Source organism: Macrobrachium rosenbergii, chromosome 5 (genome assembly GCF_040412425.1).
Source record: "Macrobrachium rosenbergii isolate ZJJX-2024 chromosome 5, ASM4041242v1, whole genome shotgun sequence".
Taxonomy (NCBI): domain Eukaryota; kingdom Metazoa; phylum Arthropoda; class Malacostraca; order Decapoda; family Palaemonidae; genus Macrobrachium; species Macrobrachium rosenbergii.
In genome coordinates, this window is record NC_089745.1 from 37,900,490 (window position 1) to 37,921,185 (window position 20,696).

At 32.8% G+C, this 20,696-nt stretch overlaps 1 protein-coding gene and 1 long non-coding RNA gene across 20 annotated transcripts in view; one reads left to right on the forward strand and one right to left on the reverse strand.

Moving 5' to 3' along the window:
- LOC136838671 (uncharacterized) overlaps positions 1–20,696 on the forward strand; it is a 526,494-nt gene that overhangs the window by 232,889 nt on the left and 272,909 nt on the right. The gene's annotated exons all lie outside the window — the stretch shown is intronic.
- LOC136838668 (GTP-binding protein GEM-like) overlaps positions 1–20,696 on the reverse strand; it is a 282,807-nt gene that overhangs the window by 7,720 nt on the left and 254,391 nt on the right. For 4 of the 18 annotated variants that reach the window (XM_067104023.1, XM_067104027.1, XM_067104025.1 and 1 more), the window contains 5 exons: positions 19,083–19,136; positions 11,433–11,618; positions 7,566–7,634; positions 5,883–5,936; positions 5,175–5,228 (listed from right to left, as the gene is read on the reverse strand). In XM_067104023.1, coding sequence (XP_066960124.1) covers positions 5,175–5,228; positions 5,883–5,936; positions 7,566–7,634; positions 11,433–11,618; positions 19,083–19,136 — 417 coding nt within the window. Of the gene's footprint in view, positions 1–1,993; positions 2,036–5,174; positions 5,229–5,882; positions 5,937–7,565; positions 7,635–11,432; positions 11,619–19,082; positions 19,137–20,696 lie in introns of all 18 variants that reach the window. The other 14 variants (XM_067104028.1, XM_067104024.1, XM_067104034.1 and 11 more) reach the window with 9 other exon arrangements.

Sequence of the window (20,696 nt, forward strand, 5' to 3'; positions counted from 1 at the left end):
AATGACTCATCCGGGAGTGCCGGTCATATTATTATTATTATTATTATTATTATTATTATTATTATTATTATTATTATTATTATTATTATTATTGTTTTTTGATTGTTAAAGAATCATCTTTCCAAAGCTCATGAAATTAGTGAAATCTCAAATGGAAATTAGCAGTCGAATGTGGAAAGCTGCCTTCTTAAACTTGGAGCTCCAGCTATTCTTTTCCCGATCAAAACCTCTATTTTCTGTTGTTTTCTACAACCTAAATGAAATTAAGGATGATTAAGTACGGCTTTTGAAAACAGTGACATTTCTTTTTTGGTAATTTTCTAATGCCAAGTCAACATTTTTTCAGTACTGACTGAATCAACTTTTGAGTCGAATATGTATTTTTGCAGTCTGTCAACATTGCACTGTTCATTGTAATCTTGATATTTGACAGACTGATAATGATAATTGCTATACTAATGATGATAATTAACATACTGATCATGATAATGGCAGATAATTGACAGGCTGATAATAATAAACAACATTAATAATGATAACTGACAGACGAATAACGATAATTGAAAGAATAATAACAATAATTGACAGACTAATAATGATAACTGAGACTAATGAAGATAATTGACAGTCTAATATTGATAACTGACAGATTGATAATGATAACTGACAGATTGATAATGATAACTAACAGAATAATAATGAGAAATTGTAGACTACTAATGATAAATGGCAGACTAATAATGATAATGACAGACTAATAATGATAATGACCCGATTATTAATAATTATAATTGTCAGACAAGGCTTCATCTGTAACTGACAGAAGGTAGCAGTTTCTGTCGTGTACAGCCACTGCATACTGCCTGCCACTACTAAGTTACCCAATACATTAAAACACTTTACATAAGAAATATATATATATATATATATATATATATATATATATATATATATATATATATATATATATATATATGAAATTTTTTATCACATCGTGATTTATGTACAATCATGAAGCTACAAATATCGCTTAATGTCAAATTCACGTTCCTTGGGAATACCCCCGATGGGGAATTATCACCGGAGGGGAATTTATAAGTGATAAATGCACTGGTACTGACGAGTCTCTAACCCACGACACCGATACTTATCCAGCGACTCCAGTCGACGTTCTACCCACTGAGCAAGTACTAGTCCATTTATCACATATATATTCCCCTTCGGTGATAATTCCCCATCGAGGGTATTCCTGAGGTAGCGTGATTTTGATATTAAGCGACATTCGTAGCTTCATGATTATATATATATATATATATATATATATATATATATATATATATATATGTATATATATATATATATATATATATATATATATATATGTTTATGTATGTATATATACATGTATATATATATATATATATATATATATATATATATATATATATATATATATTATATATATATATATATATATATATATATATATATATATATATATATATATATATATATATATATATATATATATATATATATATATATATATATTATATATATATATATATATATAATTTGTTCAAAGTCATGTGTTTTTGGCATACTTTGCTTTCTATAATATCACAAATGAACAATTGCAATTCATTCTGTGTTCACGTTCCATGGTATAGTTTCATCAACTCAGAAATAAAGAAAAAAATAGATTAAAAGAGTCAAGCCACAATAGACCGATAACAACGTAAGCCATTCGATAAGGGTCAAGCCACAAAGGGTTCACTGAAATCACAAGTTAGGCCTCTATTTCTAAATATAAAATATATTAGGACAAAATTTCTATGAAACGAGCAGGACTTGGACAAAACAAACAGGAACTCTAGCGAAGGTGAGCATAGGAGCGTTTCAGGCGTCCAGCTCTCTCGTCCAGGGTTTAGGGAAGAAGAAGAGGAAGAATAAGAAGATGATAGGGTAGGAGGTTAGAGCTAAAACGACTGACCTGCTCGTGAGCGTGTGCACGCTAAGGTTGCTAGCTGACAATCTGCGTATAAATAAAAAAAAAAAATAGAGGGTATAACGACTCCTTAGTAGCTGCCAAGTTAACTATAGAAGCTTCTAATAGCTTCCATTAGCTTCTAGCACCTTCTACTAGCTTCTAGTAGCTTCTACTAGCTTCTAGTAGTTTCTACTGGCTTCTTACTACCTACGTGGTTAAGTTCTAAGGTTAGGAAGAATCAGTAATCTTGGTGAAAGGAATACGGCGTTAGCTGCAAATTTCATGTTTCACGCTAGATGCGCATTCACTGTATATATAGTTGCCTTTCTTTATGGTCCCAGATGAAGAACTATCGTTTCGTACTTTTAAGCTTGTCTACATGTTTAGCAATCAGTCTGTCTACTTGGAAGAAGATATATGTATGTGTATATGTATATATATACACATATATATGTATATATAAAATATATACTGTAAATATATATATATATATATATATATATATATAATATATATATGTATATATTTTATAAATATATATATATTATATATATATATATATATATATATATATATATATATATATATATATATATATATATAAATTATATGTACAGTATATATATTTATATATCTGGTAACTAGTGTGAGTTTCCAGTTTTGATTCTTCATAATTTGGTAAACATTTCTGACTGCATTCTCATTCTTCAAGAGTCTGAGGCTCCAAAATCCATATCAGAAAGCTCACCATTATTTGATAGCCTGAGAGACTTACATTGAAAAAAATATGAATGTAATCTCAACGTAATCTCAACTTGGAGATTACTGTAAGATTTATGATAGGAGAGAGAATTTCACCTTTTCAGAATGTGACTTGATTTGGAATGTTCTAATTTTACGTTAGTCCTTGTTTTCATTGTTTACATTATACTTCGTTATAGCTGGCATCCTACTATTCAAACATTTTTGTTTTGTGTTTACATTAGATATTTATAAATGCTCTTTAAGTTGGCTTAACCTGGAAAAAAAATTAAGAAAAGACTGGTTTTCATTTCTTGAAAGTTATTGTTATCTAAATATCCAGAAGTAAATAAATAAATAAGTAAATAAAGTATAAATTAATAAAAAAATAAATAATTAGATATATAAAAAGCATCATTTTTAAATAACTCATTGTTATGTTTACGAGTCGATATCAAAACCCTCGATTAATCCGGAGACGAGAAAAGGTATTTTTATTCTGGAAGTGATAGAGTATCCGTAGAATACTTCATTCCATTTTATAGTTGATATATACGGTATATGTATATATATATATATATATATATATATATATATATATATATATATATATATATATATATATATTTATGTGTGTGTGTGTATGTATATACTGTATCTATGTGTGTTTATAATATGTAGGTATACACATGTGTATATATGTGTATATATTTGATGTGTGTGTGTGTGTTTATAATATATATATATATATATATATATATATATATGTACATATATTTAATATAATATACATATATATATATATATATATATATATATATATATATATATATATATATATATATATATATATATATAATTAATTTCCACTACAATAACACTACACGTATAACATTAATCGTTATAATTTACTTGTAATAAACGAAATGAATCCTTCATCAGCAGAATAATGGTAATATGACACTTAATACTTTCTGTTAAGCAAGTGAAAATACCTTTCTGTTTACTTTTTGAACAATTTAGGCTTACTAATTCCTAATTCCTATGAATTTTCGAATATATTTATTCTTTTATGAAAATAAATAAATATTGCGAAAATATTTGTGATTTCAACATTAAAAAGGTTCACATCCTCATCCATAATTGCTAACAGTGTTTGATACTTCAGCCTTTATAAACTGTTATTTGACTATGATGCTAAATTGTGTTTTAGTGATTTTCTGCTTCCAAATTATCTTTCCCCTGAGATGTGGTCTCATAAATACTTCATACATTCTCTTGAGTCCTTTTCTTTCATGTATTTATTTTGTTCGTACATTTTTGTTGTTATTTTTGATTCCATTGAATTTTTTTACGATTTTTTTATATGCAGTGTTGTTATAGTCTTTACGCTTTCTAACGTTATTTCTCAACCGTGCTTCATTTCCGTTTGGTAACTGCCTTTACTCACCTCTTCATCGTTGCGTGCTTATTCCTTCAATTATGAAAACATATTTTTCCAGTTATTTTGGCGTGCAATATCAGTAATGTACAAAAGGGCATCAGCGCCTTGAGAACGAAACCTCTTGCGCTAAACATCTCCACATTTCACAAGATGTGGTTCGTATACCCTTCAAGGTGCCGTGCGTCGGTTAGGTCATTCATCATGAAAAATAAATTGCTTTGTGCAAAATAAGGAAAGTGTTTTTAGCACGCGTGTGTCTTAAGGGGAAGGGGAAAAGGTGTTTAGAAGGATAAATGTGCCCGCGAGCGTGGAAGCACGTGAAGAAAATCTTAACGTATGAGAGTAGAAGATAGTCTGGCTGGCGTGTTTGAGTGCAGTGAAAGTCAAAGTGAAAGCAAAAAGGGAAAGTAAAACTTCGTTTGAGTGCTTGCCCCGATGACATAACTAATCGCACAATTCTCTCTCTCTCTCTCTCTCTCTCTCTCTCTCTCTCTCTCTCTCTCTCTCTCTCTCTCTCGTTCTTCCTCTTAATTTCTCAACGTAAAAGAGCTTCGTTTCCTCTTCTAATTTGCCGTTTCTAAATAGTTTTCTCCCTTTTTTTCTGGAAGCAAAAATTCACGTCCTGATCTCTCTCTCTCTCTCTCTCTCTCTCTCTCTCTCTCTCTCTCTCTCTCTCTCTCTCTCTCTCGATGCAGTTTAGGAAGCACTGACCCACAAAAATTGCAGGCATAACAAAAACCTCAAATGTTTTGAACAAATGTGTAACAATTTTTTTTAGCAAGCGACGCCAGGCACAGGTGGCCCCTTTGAATTTGGAAACAAATAAAAAACAAGAATTCGGAATTTTTAAACACAGAAAAAAATATTGAGACAGGTGCACTGAAGTGTATAAGCAGTGACAGATTGGCATGGCACGGTACGACCGAAGACAGAGATGAAAGGTCAACGAGATACTGGAAAGTTGACCCGGAAATGACGTCATGCACTGTCTGGATTTACCTTGGCGACAGGCGTGGGGACAGATACGGAGAAGTACTGGCTGACGAGCGGCGCCTGTAACGTAGTATTAGCAGTAGTAGTAGATGTCACGTGACTTTGGTGTTCATGAATGACTCTTGTCGTTCATTCATTCCTTCTTTTTTTTGGTTAACTGACATTTACGAGTTTTGTTACTTTATTTTCAAAGCAGATATGTTCAGTTTAGCTGTGAATTAGCCACAAGGTGATTGAATGGTTCAAAGACTTCAGTTATTATTGATCGGAAGAGGTAAATGACTGGTTTTTAGGATTCCTTGAAAATAAGGAAAAAAATACTGGAAAATGTACTGAAATTTATTCAGTATAACTATATTCCAGTTCCCTATGCTGACAGACATACGCCTTTTTTGTTTCTTATTATAAAATAGATTGTTATAAAGGTTACTCTTTGAAAATAAAGGGTTATTATTAAAAAATGTAAGGAAATATTTACAACAAAAGTATATACCAGTGTCCTGTGCTGGTTAACATAAACCTTTTTGTTTCTTATTATAAAAAAGATAGTTCAATAAACCTTGTTTGTTTTCTTAATTATGAAATATAAGTAGGTAAATTTTGTTCCTTATTATAAAAATATTGTTAATTGAACCTTGTTTTTCTTCTTAATTATGAAATATAAGTAGTTAAATTAAGTAAAAGTGCAAAAAAAAAAAATCACGAAAAACCGACCTGCTGATTGGCGAATGGCCTCCGTCTGTTATAGGCGGGGCCGAGAGTTGCCTTCTGAAGAAACAATACTCCAGGTCAGTACAAAGGTTATGGTAGTGTTTCTCACATTGATATTTAGGGTCCAAGATGATTATTTTGACATTCGTAAAGTGTTCCACTTTGATCGAGGCTTCTATTCCGTACTGATGTTATTTTGTACTTAAAAAATATGTAGTTCGTGGTATTTTGTACTTGAAAATATGTTGTTCGTGTTATTTTGTACTTGAAAATATGAAGTTCATGTTATTTCATACTTGAAAATATGTAGTCCATGTTATTTCATACTTGAAAATATGTAGTTCATGTTATTTCATACTTGAAAATATGTAGTTCATGTTATTTCATACTTGAAAATATGTAGTTCATGTTATTTTGTGCTTAAAAACATGTCGTTCGCGTTATTTTGTACTTCAAAATATGTACATGTTATTTCGTACTTAAAAATATGTAGTTCCTGTTATTTTGTACTTAAAATATGTAGTGCATGTTATTTCATACTTAATGATATGTCGTTCATGTTATTTTGCACTTGAAAATATGTATTTCATGTTGTTTTGTACTTGAAAATATGTAGTCCGTGTTAATTTGTATTTAAAAATGTGTAGTTCATGTTATTTTGTAACTAAAAATATGTAGTTCAGTATTTATAAAATTAGCATTGTGAATGAAATTTTAAAAAAGGAAAAAATAATTCCGAGAATTTTCCATCACTAATAGTCTAAAGGCGTGGAACACAGTGAAAATCAAGGCTATTAAGACTAAACGTAATTCTTACTATTATTTAAATCATGTCATTGAAGGGAATTTAAAAATGTCAATGACTACCTTAATATCTATACTTATGTTTACTTTCCTTTTCTGTAAGTTATTATAAATATATAAATGCAGTAAGGTTGAAAATCTAAGTATAAAAGAAATGAATATATGTTATGTATATATGTATAAAAATAGCATTTTAAGAATTATACATACACACTGCTATACTTACAGCTACTGTATATATATATATATATATATATATATATATATATATATATATATGTATATATAGATACATATACATATATGTATGTATATGTGTTTATATATATATATATATATATATATATATATATATATATATATATATATATATATTCTAGCATACATGTAGCAAATAAGTACATTTCTTCACATATTCATGTATTTGTAGATACTCATGCCTATATACATAGTGTATACATTTATACACATATCTACGTAATACTTCACTCATTCATTCTAATTGAAATGTAAGTCACAAGTCACCATCAGCTTATAAGATCAAAGTCAAGTTCCAAGATAAATAAAAAGATTTAGAGAAGCTGCAGAAGTCACGGTATTATTTAAGCTGAAGGATATTCCACCGTTTACAATTACTTTTCTTTCAGAATGTTCGTCCTTCCAGTAATGGCTACTTTGCAAAATCTGATTATCACCTGACCGCTGACCTTTTATCCCCTGATGGTGACTAGAAGTGTCAGAATCTCTTGAAGGAAATAATCTGCGTAGAGAACGTGAGTGAGGAGTATAGGAGGCAAGGGGGTTGTGGGGGGAAGGGGGTTGTTTTATATTTTGCTGTTCTGTACAGGTCTTGCACGTGATGCGTAAACGCCTTCCACCAACCTTGGAGATAACCGCTGCTGACATGACACGGGTTCACACCCTAGGGAGTGCTGCCTTCTGTTGTTGCCACTAAAGAAGAGGAATTGAGATTAGGTCACTCTCTGTCGCTCTTGTTGGGTTTGTTTTGAATCTTTCTCTTTCTAAACTGCAGAGCTTGGCAGTGAACTTTGCTTTCTAGAAGCTTTCCCGTTCTCGGGCTCCGTCTGTAGTCGGTTGTTGCTCAACTTCAGAGATATAAAGTTTTGAAAGAGGTTCCAGGTCGAACCTAATAGTGTTAGAGTAGTTTCAACCCAAGCTCTTAATGTAAAGACTTCGTTCAGAATGACCGACTGCTTTCATATCTATTCTCTATGTATCGTCTATTAGTTTCGTATCAGGATTAGTCTCTATAAGAGTCAATGGAAGTTTTATTCTGCATGAACAATATGATTTGCAATATTATCCCACATATCATAAATAGTTAGACTTGTTTACCATTCATTTGCATTATACTCTGAATTTATAAAATCCATTTCTCTGTGAAAAAATGGGGAGTTTCCAATAAATCTAATTTCTTATTGATATTGATTTCATAATTTTAAAACTTAGACTAATTTTTGTCCTTATAGTAATTGCAACCATAAATTTTTTTCCTTATAGTAATTACAACCATAAACATTTTTTTCCTTATAGTAATTACAACCATAAACATTTTTCCTTATAGTAATTACAACCAGCCTTTTATGGGGGTGCATAGTATTATATAGCATGCTTGGGAAATGAAGAGAGAAAAAAAAGAGACATGCTTTATTTCTCCCGTGCAGTTGTTTCAAGCGGTGTCGGACGGCACGTCCTCTTATAGTAAAGACTATGAGTTTAGAAGGTACAGAATATACTCATAATATATTCATAATATTCATACTGCTTTATTTTTTATACAGGGTTATCATGCTCTCTATCAAGCACCTACTGAAATCACTGATAACTGATAATTCACTGAAATTACTGATAATTGGTAATTCACAGATATCATTAATCGTTGATAAGTCATTGAAATCACTGATAAGTGATTATGCACTGAAATCACTGATAAGTGATTATGCACTGAAATCACTGGTAATTGATAATGCACCGAAATCACTGATAACTGATAATTCACTGAAATCACTGATAGTTGATAATTCATTGAAATAATTTATAATTGATAATTCACTGAAATCACTGATGACTGATAATTCACTGTGGAATCTTCTGGATTTGGTGATGAACTTATCAAAAATCTTATATCAAGCATTTTAGATGCATAAAATCTATGCTTCATCAGTAAAGTTAATAACCTTTTTTTAATTATTATTCACAAGCTATACTTCGTCAAATTTTGAAGTAACTTATCAGTGTCAATGTGCTACGTTTCGAGTGTGAAATGCCCCAGCATTTGACCTTTCTTCTGTCTCGGGGTCAACTGATGTTGGCGAACGAAGAAAGGTTGCAACGCAAAGAAGCTACACAAAAGCTGAGCTAATGCAAGCTAGGTGCTTACGCCTCGTCCAAACCTTGTAAATCTTGCCAAGGAAAAAGAATGGTAACTTTTTTTTTTCCAGCCTTCATTTACTTCTTTCTTTGGTGTCTTTTTTCCAAGAGATGGACTCGCCAAAGACTGAAGAAGACAGGAAATGAGACCTCAGTCTTTGTTTCCCGCGCGCGCATTTGCATTCGTCAGTTTTTAGGAGGTGCTTTTGTGACTTGAAATTTCGAATTTTTCTGGCTGCTTTCCGCTGTGTTTGTTCAAACCTTGTCCACATTGATTCCTGAATTTCTAGAAGAGAAGGCAACTTCAGAGAGAGAGAGAGAGAGAGAGAGAGAGAGAGAGAGAGGAGAACGAGGCTAATTGCTTAAAAATTTTGTTCTTGTATTAAAGCATGCGTTCTCTAATCTGAGAATCGACGGAGAGGGAAATCCATTTCAGACACTTTATAACACTACTCCGCCAGGAAGTATAGGAATGAAATCTAACGCATTCATAATTGTATCTATCCCAATTAAGTAATGTATTGTACTAGTGTTGAAGTCATTCCACACTGGCGAAGGACAGAGATGAAAGAAAGTAACTGACCGCTTTTTTTCCAAAGCTGTGACAATAAACGCAACACTTTGGTTGAATATATTCTCCTCCTTTCATAATCCCATTTCTAATTGCTAGGTGCCGTGTCTTTACAAGTTATATAAGAGAGTATTTAGAGGAAATATTGTGAGAATAGGGGAATGGCATGCAAAAAGTGCAATAAGAACAAAATAGAATAGTTGATTTCGACGGTGCGATTTCAGTAATATTCATTCATATCTTAATGAGAATGACAGAGGTGCTAGGTCGACTCTGAAACTTCATATTTCAGATGTTAAAAATGTCATACTTTTTGTTTATTCAGCTCCGTCTTTCACTATTGCTCAAGAATATAATCTGGATTATATCTGGGGTTCTTGTATAAAACAATACTCAGTTACCTAACAACACCTGATCAATTGTCCATGAGTAAAGTAGACTCATGTACTGAATATAGACCCTCTTCTGCGTCAAAACAGTACTTGCAAGAAATACTTAATAATTATTCTATTTTTCAAGACTATAAGAAAATTCCAGTGGGGTGGCAGACGACTGGGATTGGGAACTCTGAGACTTTCACCAAGTCTGAATCATGACTATCAAGGTGGTGCAGAGGAGAGACTCAAGGCAGAACTAAAAACTATTCAAGACTACTTGACTCCCATTTTAATACAGTATGCACAGGTGCATGAAAAATAAACTGGCCTTAATAGGGAAATTCTCGTGCTCCCAAAAAAAGGTATAAATGAACAAGTCAATCATTTCTCCTTGTCTGTCATAAGGAATCATTTAGATTTCAGTCGATGTTCAGACTTATACCATTCATCGGAAGCTTCGGCGTAGCCTACTTTCATCAGATATCGCTATTTTTCATAGCTTACCACTCAGAATGATGTTTCTACAAATGGCTTAGTTTTACCGAAGAGATGCACTGTTGAGTAACTTTCTACGAAAGAGCTGTTTTGGGCTTCTAAGCGCAGCAGAGGTTAAAAACTAATAAGCTTACTTAGTCAGAGAAGGCTTACTCTAAAGTGCGTGCATTATCATAAAAAAGAAACTATTCTAAATAGTATAGTTTTCTGGAAAGATATTACTAATTATCTGGTAAAATCATTATTTTCCATTCTCGCAAGACTTTTCTCTAACAGATAAAACATTTCAGATTTTATAACTAGAAATTCATCCCATACATCAGATCAGTAAATTTCATATTTTGAAAGCTTGATGCAAATATGTCAGTGAATGACCTGAAAATCAGAACAAAGTAGAGGTTATTTTGTCTAATATTACTTTCAAACCAGGCTGTTTTTCCCCACAATTTGATGTCCCAGCCAAGGCTCCTTGAACGTGCAAAAGGGGAGTAGAAGTCACTGGATATGTCGACGAAAGTTAAAGTTTGTTTGGTGCTGAGGTACTCAAGTCTCAAGATGCAAGATGTCAGGCGTGCTTAGCGAGGTAGTAGCATTTGTCCTTCAGGGGATCTTCAGTCTCACTCTTGTTCGCCACCGTAGGAATTTGGAGTGGGAATCTGGAGCTCCAAATCCCTACGCATACTTTCCTGATATCCGTCAGTACACGAAAACGGTCGTATTTTTATTTACTCTGCCAGGGACTCACAAGAAGATTCATGACGTCTATATGAATGAATGCAAACGTAAACATTGAAAAGGAAAACCAAGAGTCAGACTGAAAAAGCCTCGTTTCATCATCACAAGCCTTCTGAAGGTAAAGTTTTTTTTTTTAGCTCTCCAGAGCATCAACGTGAACGGTTTAGAGGAGTGTCACACCTATGCCCTTGGGGAGTGGTGGATGAGACGTTGCTGTTGCCTCTACAGAGGGAGGAAGAAGAGGAGAGAGGGCGGAGAGACACGGACCTGGTAAAGCCCGATTTGGGCAGCGTGTGCCGCGGGGAGGGGACCCGTGGCGATGGGGACCTCGCAGGGGACACGGCCCCCTCTATGGTCGGGGACAACCTGTCAGTTAACACAAAACTAGAAGAAGGAACGATTTCTTTCCCTGTTGTTGATATAACCTTGTTTTTTATTAATGAAAATAGACTTAAGTTATAGGAGACTATTTAAAGACTTAGCAGACTATTTAAAGACTCTTAGATATTTAAAACCTTCAGTAGCAGAGTAATAATGATCTAATTTCTTGAGGGCATTTGATGACGTTTTTTGAACTCCAGCAGGAAAAGGACAATTGCCCTAGTTTCAATAAGATTTTTTAATGTTTAAAGACTCTGCCAGCAAAAGAAGCACTGACCTAATATCCATTAAAGAGGATTCAAGAGGAATAAAGTCGAATCAGGAGGAATTAAGAGAAGTCAAGAGGAATTGTAGGAAACATGAGTAACATCATATGCTAAAAGATGTGTAAAAGATGATACTGTAGTAAACTTCATTATGGCATATGAGTAAGTTGATCATTCATGAAGAAAATTTTGTTCATTTCAACCAAAAAATGACTTGATTCTATAATATATATATATATATATATATATATATATATATATATATATATATATATATATATATATATATATATATATTTATATATATATATTTATATATATGTATATTGTATATCTATATATATTCATTTATATTTATATTTATAAAGTGTAGACCTTCAAATGATTCTGTCCTTTTCTCTCTAAAAACGCCAGTGAATATTTCATTACTACCGTTATTATATGTAGTAAGCCTAGGCCTACTAAATGGCACTCATTTGTTTTCATTATTTTTTTATTACAAGGTTAAAATTCCCATTGCAATACAGATGCTACAAGCCCTTTGACTTGGCCCAGAAAAACACGAATTCTTTCCCATGTTCCTCAAAAGAATGTTGAATGTTGCCGTATAAGATAAGTATTAAATATTATAGAAGCAGTACTGAGTAAAGATATTTCCTAATTCAGTGGCTTCAATCGGGAAACCCTTTGTAATAATGCACACACACACACACACACACACACACACACACACATATATATATATATATATATATATATATATATATATATATATATAATATATATATATATATTTTTTTTTTTTTTTTTTTTTTTATGCTGTACAAGAATGAAACTTCTGTTCTCTCTAATTCAAGAGTTCATTCCGGTAGAATAGATATCTGAAAAATTTTATGGTACCAAAAAACTGAGAATCATTATAAAACGAGCTTGTTGGCGCGCGCTACGTGCCCTGGAACCCAGCTCTGGTGTCACTCCTACGTTCCCAATCCCCTACCTGCCCCGCCCCCACCCAGCGCGGACAAACAAGTTTGCAGGAGGAGGGTGGATGTCTCCCCTACCCTCCCGTTCCCCTACCTTCTCCGCCCCCACCCGGTGAGGACAAACCGGTTTGCAGGGGTGGGTGGCTGTGTTATGTCTTCCCTACTGTCACCCGGAGGAGGACAAACAAGATCCACTCGGATTTTATTATTGTATATTTTTCATTCACAGATCATGAGAAAACAAAAACAAAAAAAGCAAGATGTGGCTGTGAAATAAGAAAAAAATCGTGTTTAAATATCTTTTCTCAAATTTACGGAATGATTGGTTAAGGAAGAGATTACTCTATTAAACCAAGTTTGAGTGAATAGATATAAAACAGGAGCTTTCGACCTTCACTAAAGTCTTCTTCAGTTGTACTGAACAATAATTAAGAATTGTTTACGTAGAAATAAGAATTGAAAATGCAAATTTTAAAAGAGAACTTAAAATGGGATATATCAGTCTGGGGGCTTTCCTAGGGCATCATCATTTCTTGAAGGATTCATCTTGTTACCGAGTGATGCTGAATGATGTTGGTTTATCACTGATAGAAATGTAAGTCTATTGTGATAGAAAATAACTTCTCACCCTCAGACTATACAGAAGAAGAGTCGCATTTTAATGCCATTTTGGTCACGTTCCTCTTAGTTCTGACTCTATGAGGACCTGACAACGAACTATCTCTCTTGTGAAATTCTAAGACTGCCAAGCCAAGTACTGGGACACTTTCTGACATTCAGCTTCAGACAGTGAAAAGTGGAAGTCAGAGCTGTTGGACAGCAAGATAAGGAGATCCAGAAAATATAGGAGATGAAGCACAAGGATCTAAAGGTGGAACTGGGAGAAAACCTCTCGCAGTTACACCCAGAAGTAATAGTTTGGGAGGTTGGACAGCAAGATTGGGGAAAAGAAGCAGGAATGGAGGTAAAGTGTAAGGCTAAAAAGTGGCTGCAGCTAGGGACCGAAGGAACGCTGCAAACACCTTACAGTAATGCCTACAGTGCACCACGTAAGGTGCACTGACGGCACTACCTCACTACGGTGGTGACACCGAATAATAGGTTCATCACAATTTCTTACTGTAGTTTAACTTATCGCTTAAGGAAACAAAATGATTTGAATGAAAACTGTAACTGGTGTATTCGCTAAAACGTACAAGTAGTACTCATGTTTTAGACGGTACCTGTGAAAGAAAAGTCATGTGAATTAAAGGCAATGGTCCACCAGCAAAGACATTTGATTGAAGTACTGCTACGTGCAACAGGTGTCCTGCTCTCAAGTAACTTGTATAGTGCCGTAAAATAGGACCCATATGTAAACTAACGAGCTATTTCATTATACGGAAACCAGTGCTACATAAAACATGTGTATATAAACAAGATATATATTTCATTGGAGAAACAAATCTACAGTTATGTATCGTTATACATATGTTTAAAATTTAATCTGTACAGAGAGCTTTCGGGAATCAATTCCATTTCAAAGAAAGATTCCAGAAATCTCTCTGTAAAGGCTTGGAGATGAGTATCAATTGATAGCAAGGAGTGTCGCAACGACTTATGTGCAATCATGGCTGCACCTCCCTTAGCTCTGTCTCCGATTGGTGGTGTTCTATTTTTTTAAATATATTTGTACCCATACATGACTGGATTTGTTTCTCCATTTCAAGACTCATGCTACTACGAGTAATTTCCAATATACTTCATTACTTAAAACTTATGTTAACACAAAAGTTATTTTATTACATAGAAACCAACGCTGTCATGAACTCTAAGACGTATGAGTAGATATTCTAAGACATATTTAGTAGATATTTCTAGTAAATGAAGCTACACATGTACTATATAATGTGCAGAACACATCAGTGCATTCGTAAATTAGGAATTCTTGGTGATTTTCTACTGCTTACTCAGGTTCTTACGAACAAATGTTAGATTTGTTGTAACATTAACATATATTAAATTGATTAAGAAAGAACGAGAAAAGTTACAATTTTTGGAGTAAAATGGTTTTCTACATCAGTGGGGATTTAAAAATAAGGGATGTTAATAAGTTAAGATTTTTAAAGTATTCGTTATTGTCCGTTTCTTCTTAGTCCACATATTTTGTAAATAGTTATGCACTTACCAGCTACCTTATTATGATTATTTTCTCTTTGCTGCCATTTTAGACATAATACTTTTTTTTTAGACATAGCTCTTATGTTGAATGTTCAGTGTAAAGTACAAGTTAGTTTAGATTAAGAACTATATGGACTTGCTGTTAGCTGTAAGATATCTTGATAGTATTCAAGCGCAGGCTTTAATATAGGATCTTTGTTACTTAACAGACTCTGTTACTTATCACAAAGGCCAGACCGCCAGATTGTCTGTTAAGATGAGGGGCTACTGTATTATAATAATCCGAAACCACATTTATCACCAACGTCATATTTCTTTTAAAAATGAGATGTTTTCATGATAAGTGTATAGCGAATATTCATATTTTAGTGTACTTTATCCACTTATAAAATTTTATCGTATGCATCACTTTGGTTTAATGTTTATAATTGTCCTTCAATCATTTTTGCTAATGCTGATGATCCTGATATTCCTCTTAAATTTTTGTTTGTAATTTAAAAACCAAGTTTAAGTGTTCCTCTTTCTTTTCCCAGGATTTTTGGACCTGGGCTAGGAAAGGCTTACGAAATTTTATGTCAGTTTAAATTTGCAAAAAGTAGAACTGGAGTAGTAATATATTCCATTTTTCCAGAGATAAATTAACATGGTACATAACGCCTTGCTATTTTCCCCTTTACCTGAGAGAATACCTAAAAAGTTAGTATAAAAGTTTAATCTTGGAAAAACTCCGGGCTTCTGTCTCAAAGTAAAAGAGCATGAAGACCCGGGCATAATTTCAGAATGTAAAGCGCTCGCCAGAGGCTGCAGGCTCGTTTAAGCAGGAAGAAATGGCTGGCTATTTGTATTCTTATTCATGCATTCCCTGTCGTAGTTGCCTCAGAAGACGAGGCTGAATTAGAACGTGCATATGGCGATATGCTCTTGCTTTGTGCATGCGCGCTTTTCCTCCACCGAAAATATAAAATGAAAACAAACTGAAACATAATGTACATGCCGTGTGGCGGGGATAGAATATTCAGCGTTAAAAAATGAGTCGAGAGGGAACGGAAGACGGGGATATCAATTTTTCTTGCGACAAGGAAAGAAATAGAGAGAGAAAAACAAAGGGAAAAGCCAGCAGGCATAGGTTAGAAAGATGAGGCGTTAGCATAATAAAATCGTGGACGAGGATCTATGAGAAAAAGAGAAGTTTTTCGAAACTTTTGTCCGTCCGTTCATCGATCAAAAAGGCTATTAAAATCTCAGACTAGGTGATTTACTCGAAGACTGGGGAGATGATGACTTCTCCTAAGGGGATTGTTCTTAGTTTTTTTATAATGAAACTTGAGTCAGTATTTCAAAAGACGATTAAAGGATGACTTTATTTTAAATTTTTTTCTTCACTCTCAGACACAGGGCGACTTTTAGCAGGATATAAAAAGGCTCATCTACCTCTCTTCATATTTGGAGATGTCAACCCACTGTTTAGAAATTGAATATTTTAGTTTCAGTGTAGACACATGTAAATATATGTATATATATACAGTATATATATATATATATATATATATATATATATATATATATATATATATATATATATATATATATATATATATATATCTTGTAATTTCCACAATGGTCCGGTGGATGAAGTATATAATAAGTCCTCACGTGAAAATGAAAGGAATTGGTACCAAGACTTTCAACTTTTATTCCAAAAGTCATCTTCAGGGTACTGAACAGAGTTAAGAGAATAACATATACAAAGAAAGCAATATGGGTCACAGATAACAATAAAATAAAATAAGTCAACAAGCTATTTAAGTATGTAAACAACATTCTTCAATAAACAAAAAACATACTTAGTGGAAATATGTAATTACAAAATGCCAGTACAAACAGATAGTTTTGTACTGGCATTTGTAGTATTACATATTTCCACTAAGTATGTTTTTTGTTTTTGAAGAATGTTGTTTACATACTTAAATAGCTTATTGACTTATTTTATTTCATTGTTATCTGTGACCCATATTGCTTTCTTTGTATATGTTATTCTCTTAACTCTGTTCAGTACCCTGAAGATGACTTTGGAATAAAAGTTGAAAGTCTTGGTATAATTCCTTTCTGTTTTCACGTGAGGACTTATTATATATATATATATATATATATATATATATATATATATATATATATATATATATATATATATATATATATATATATATATGTACACATACACACATATATATATCTATTATATTTATAAGGAAGTTCTCTAATAGTATGAATTGTCAAGAAGATATATAATTAGTAGGCTTTCGCTGGACATTGCCAGTTTTCTAAAAATTATAAGTGGCTAGCGAAATCATCTTGTGTAAATATATATTTTGTAGAAAACTCAAATTATTTTGGACTTTCCTTATTTCTATATATATATATATATATATATATATATATATATATATATATATATATATATATATATATATATATATATATATACATATATAGTACATATATATATATATATATATATATATATATATATATATATATATATATATATATATATATATATATATATATATATATATATATATATATATATATATATATATATATACAGTATCTGTGGACATCACTATATTGTGATCGAAAATAATGATTAAAAAGCCACAATAATATAATTGATAAATTGTATATTTTAAGACATAAAAATATACAAGAAAGGGGATAAAAACGAGGAGCTTTCGACCGTTTGCGCAACGGTCCTCTTCAGCCAACTGAATCAAAATACTAGTTTTTCTTGTTAAAAAGACAGGTTTAAAAGAATTTTGGTGATACTCGATCCAAGACAAAATACTAGTTTTCTTATTAAAAAGACAGGTTTAAAAAGAATTTTGGTGATACTGATGTTTTCTTGGATCGAGTATCACCAAAAATTCTTTTAAACCTGTCTTTAATAAGAAAAACTAGTATTTTGATTCAGTTGGCTGAAGAGGACCGTTGCAAACGGTCGAAAGCTCCTCGTTTTTTATCCCCTTTCTTGTATATTTTTATGTCTTAAAATATACAATTTATCAATTATATTATTGTGGCTTTTAATAATTATATATACAGTATGTATATGTATGTATATATATAAAATATATATATATATATATATATATATATATATATATATATATATATATATATAGATATATAGCATATATATGAATTTAGGTAAAAATGGCACAGGTAAAATAACAGGTAAAAAATGGCACAAGTGAAAAAATAGGAAAAAATGGAGCAATGGAAAAAACATATTAATTCATCCACAATGTTTCGTCGTATTTAGTTCTAGCAATTCGGGGATCAAATGTCCCTAAGTGCATCTGATCCCCGAGGGGCTAGTACCAAACACGGCGAAACAGTGATTCATGTATACAATGTTTTGCCGTGTTTAGTACCAGCCCCTCGGGGTTCAAATGTTTCGCCATGTTTAGTTAGCCCTCGGGGATCAGATGTACTTAGGGACATTTGATCCCCGAGGGGCTAGTACTAAACACGGCGAATCTTTGTAGATGAATCAGTGTATTTTTATCCCATTGTGCCATTTTTTATATTTTTTCACTTGTGCCATTTTTACCTGTGTTGGTTCTACCTTTGCCATTTTTACTGTGCCATTTTTGCCTGTGCCATTTTTTACTGTTCCATTATTACTGTTCACCATATATATATATATACCGTATATATTTATATATTTTATATTATATATATATACACACATATATATGTATGTGCGTCTGTTTGCATTTCCATGTATATTTGTATAAATATGCATTAACATCAATTTAATGATAATACAAGTCAATACACACATTTCGCTGCGTTATTTCCTTGCCGGAAACTTATTTCGCAATAATCATGTCATTTGAAAGCAGAAGTTATCAACTACCAAACAAAATCATGTATACATTAAAATAAACATTGGTGGCGGCACTTTCAGCTGTAAATGAATCACAAGCGAATCATGAATTAAAGAGGAATTTCAGAAGAAAAGGAAGGTTACCCACCGAGTTTGCAGGGTGTCCACTGTCATGGCTGTAGAGACATAACTCGACCGTCGGCTGTTAGAAACAAAAGAGGTACAGTACCAGAAAGATAGGGACACCGAGATATTCATGTGCGCTTGGCTGATTTACAAACATATTTGTTACTTTTAAAAGTCACTTGATTAAATATGTATTTTTTTTAAAGGAATGAATACTCTGACATTATAATTAGTTTACTTGGAAAGTTTATGCAAACTGAAATTTATGGAGAGAAGAATTTGTTTTAACATCGACTGTGCAATCAGAAGGTCATGTGCATTAGAAGACTTGTAGAGAGAGATTTGAACATAAAAGACATTTGAACATAAAAGACACTGCTGAAAATCCAGTCAGTCAGGAAGCGGATATTTTATGGACAGACAGACAGGCATTTAAGCGATGCTTAACTAATATGTTAGGTAAGACCTTTATTTACGTTTGGCATATTTAGAAATGAGAGTCTGCGACGGTAAGTAAAGAACTGAGACACTGGTGTCAACCATAAATGTTGTTTCAAGAAGAAAGTCGCCTGTGGATAAAATAACCACTTCCTACAAGTAACTGACCTTCTCTACATAAGCAATACCTTCTACAATGGAACTAAGCGAATAGTATTAGGTAATCCAGAGGCATCTACCTATAACTTAGAGAAAGAGAGATTGTCAACTTAGAGGTAAAGTGTGCAATTTGCCTCAATCTGTAAAGGAAGTTAGTGTGATGTAAGACATACGCAAGATCTAAGTGTAGACAACGAGGTTAGAAATATCTGTAGGTTATTGTTAGACTAGTGTGCGAAATTGCGTTTATTGGGACATTACATTAGTACGAAATTGCTTATACTGCAAATTGCGGATACTGCAAATTGAGTATACTGCAAATTGCGGATACTGCAAATCGCGTATACTGCAAATTGCGGATACTGCAAATTGCATATACTTTAAATTGCGGATACTGCAGATTGCGTATACTGCAAATTGCGGATACTGCAAATTGCGTATACTGCCAATTGCCAATACTGTCAAAAATGACGGTGAAATATAGGAATTCTCAACCCTAGGCCGTTATGTACCGCCCCGAAACTTGGACTAAGGTACTTTCACACTGTATCTTATTTAGGGCCCAGCAGTGAGAGAGATAGGCCCCGGGATGGACGACGGCAAATTCTAAACACCGAGGTCTTGATCACATTCCCTGTAGACAGTCGCTGTTATATAAGAGAAAATAGATATGTAGATGGGCCTCACATTATGTGTTACACTAATGTTATTGCATAATTCAATTACGAGTTATTTTAGTAAGCTGGAGTGTGGCAATTCCCTTCGTTTTATGATCCAAGTTCAATTAGCAAAGAGCAGGTAAATTCACTGAAAATCATTTCAGCAGTCACTGTGCCATTTATGTTTACCGGCTGAATTGTGCAAGTGCAAAATATTTCATAATCTCACGGTCACTTCGTAGAGCATGAATGATACCTCATTAACAGTACTTTGATGACTTTAAAAAATAAACGGGGGGAAAATCTTCTGAATCCTTTGCCACTAGAGTCAGGGTGAGTACAGTCGTCTTATCATGTATGATTCCACACTCCATGGCATG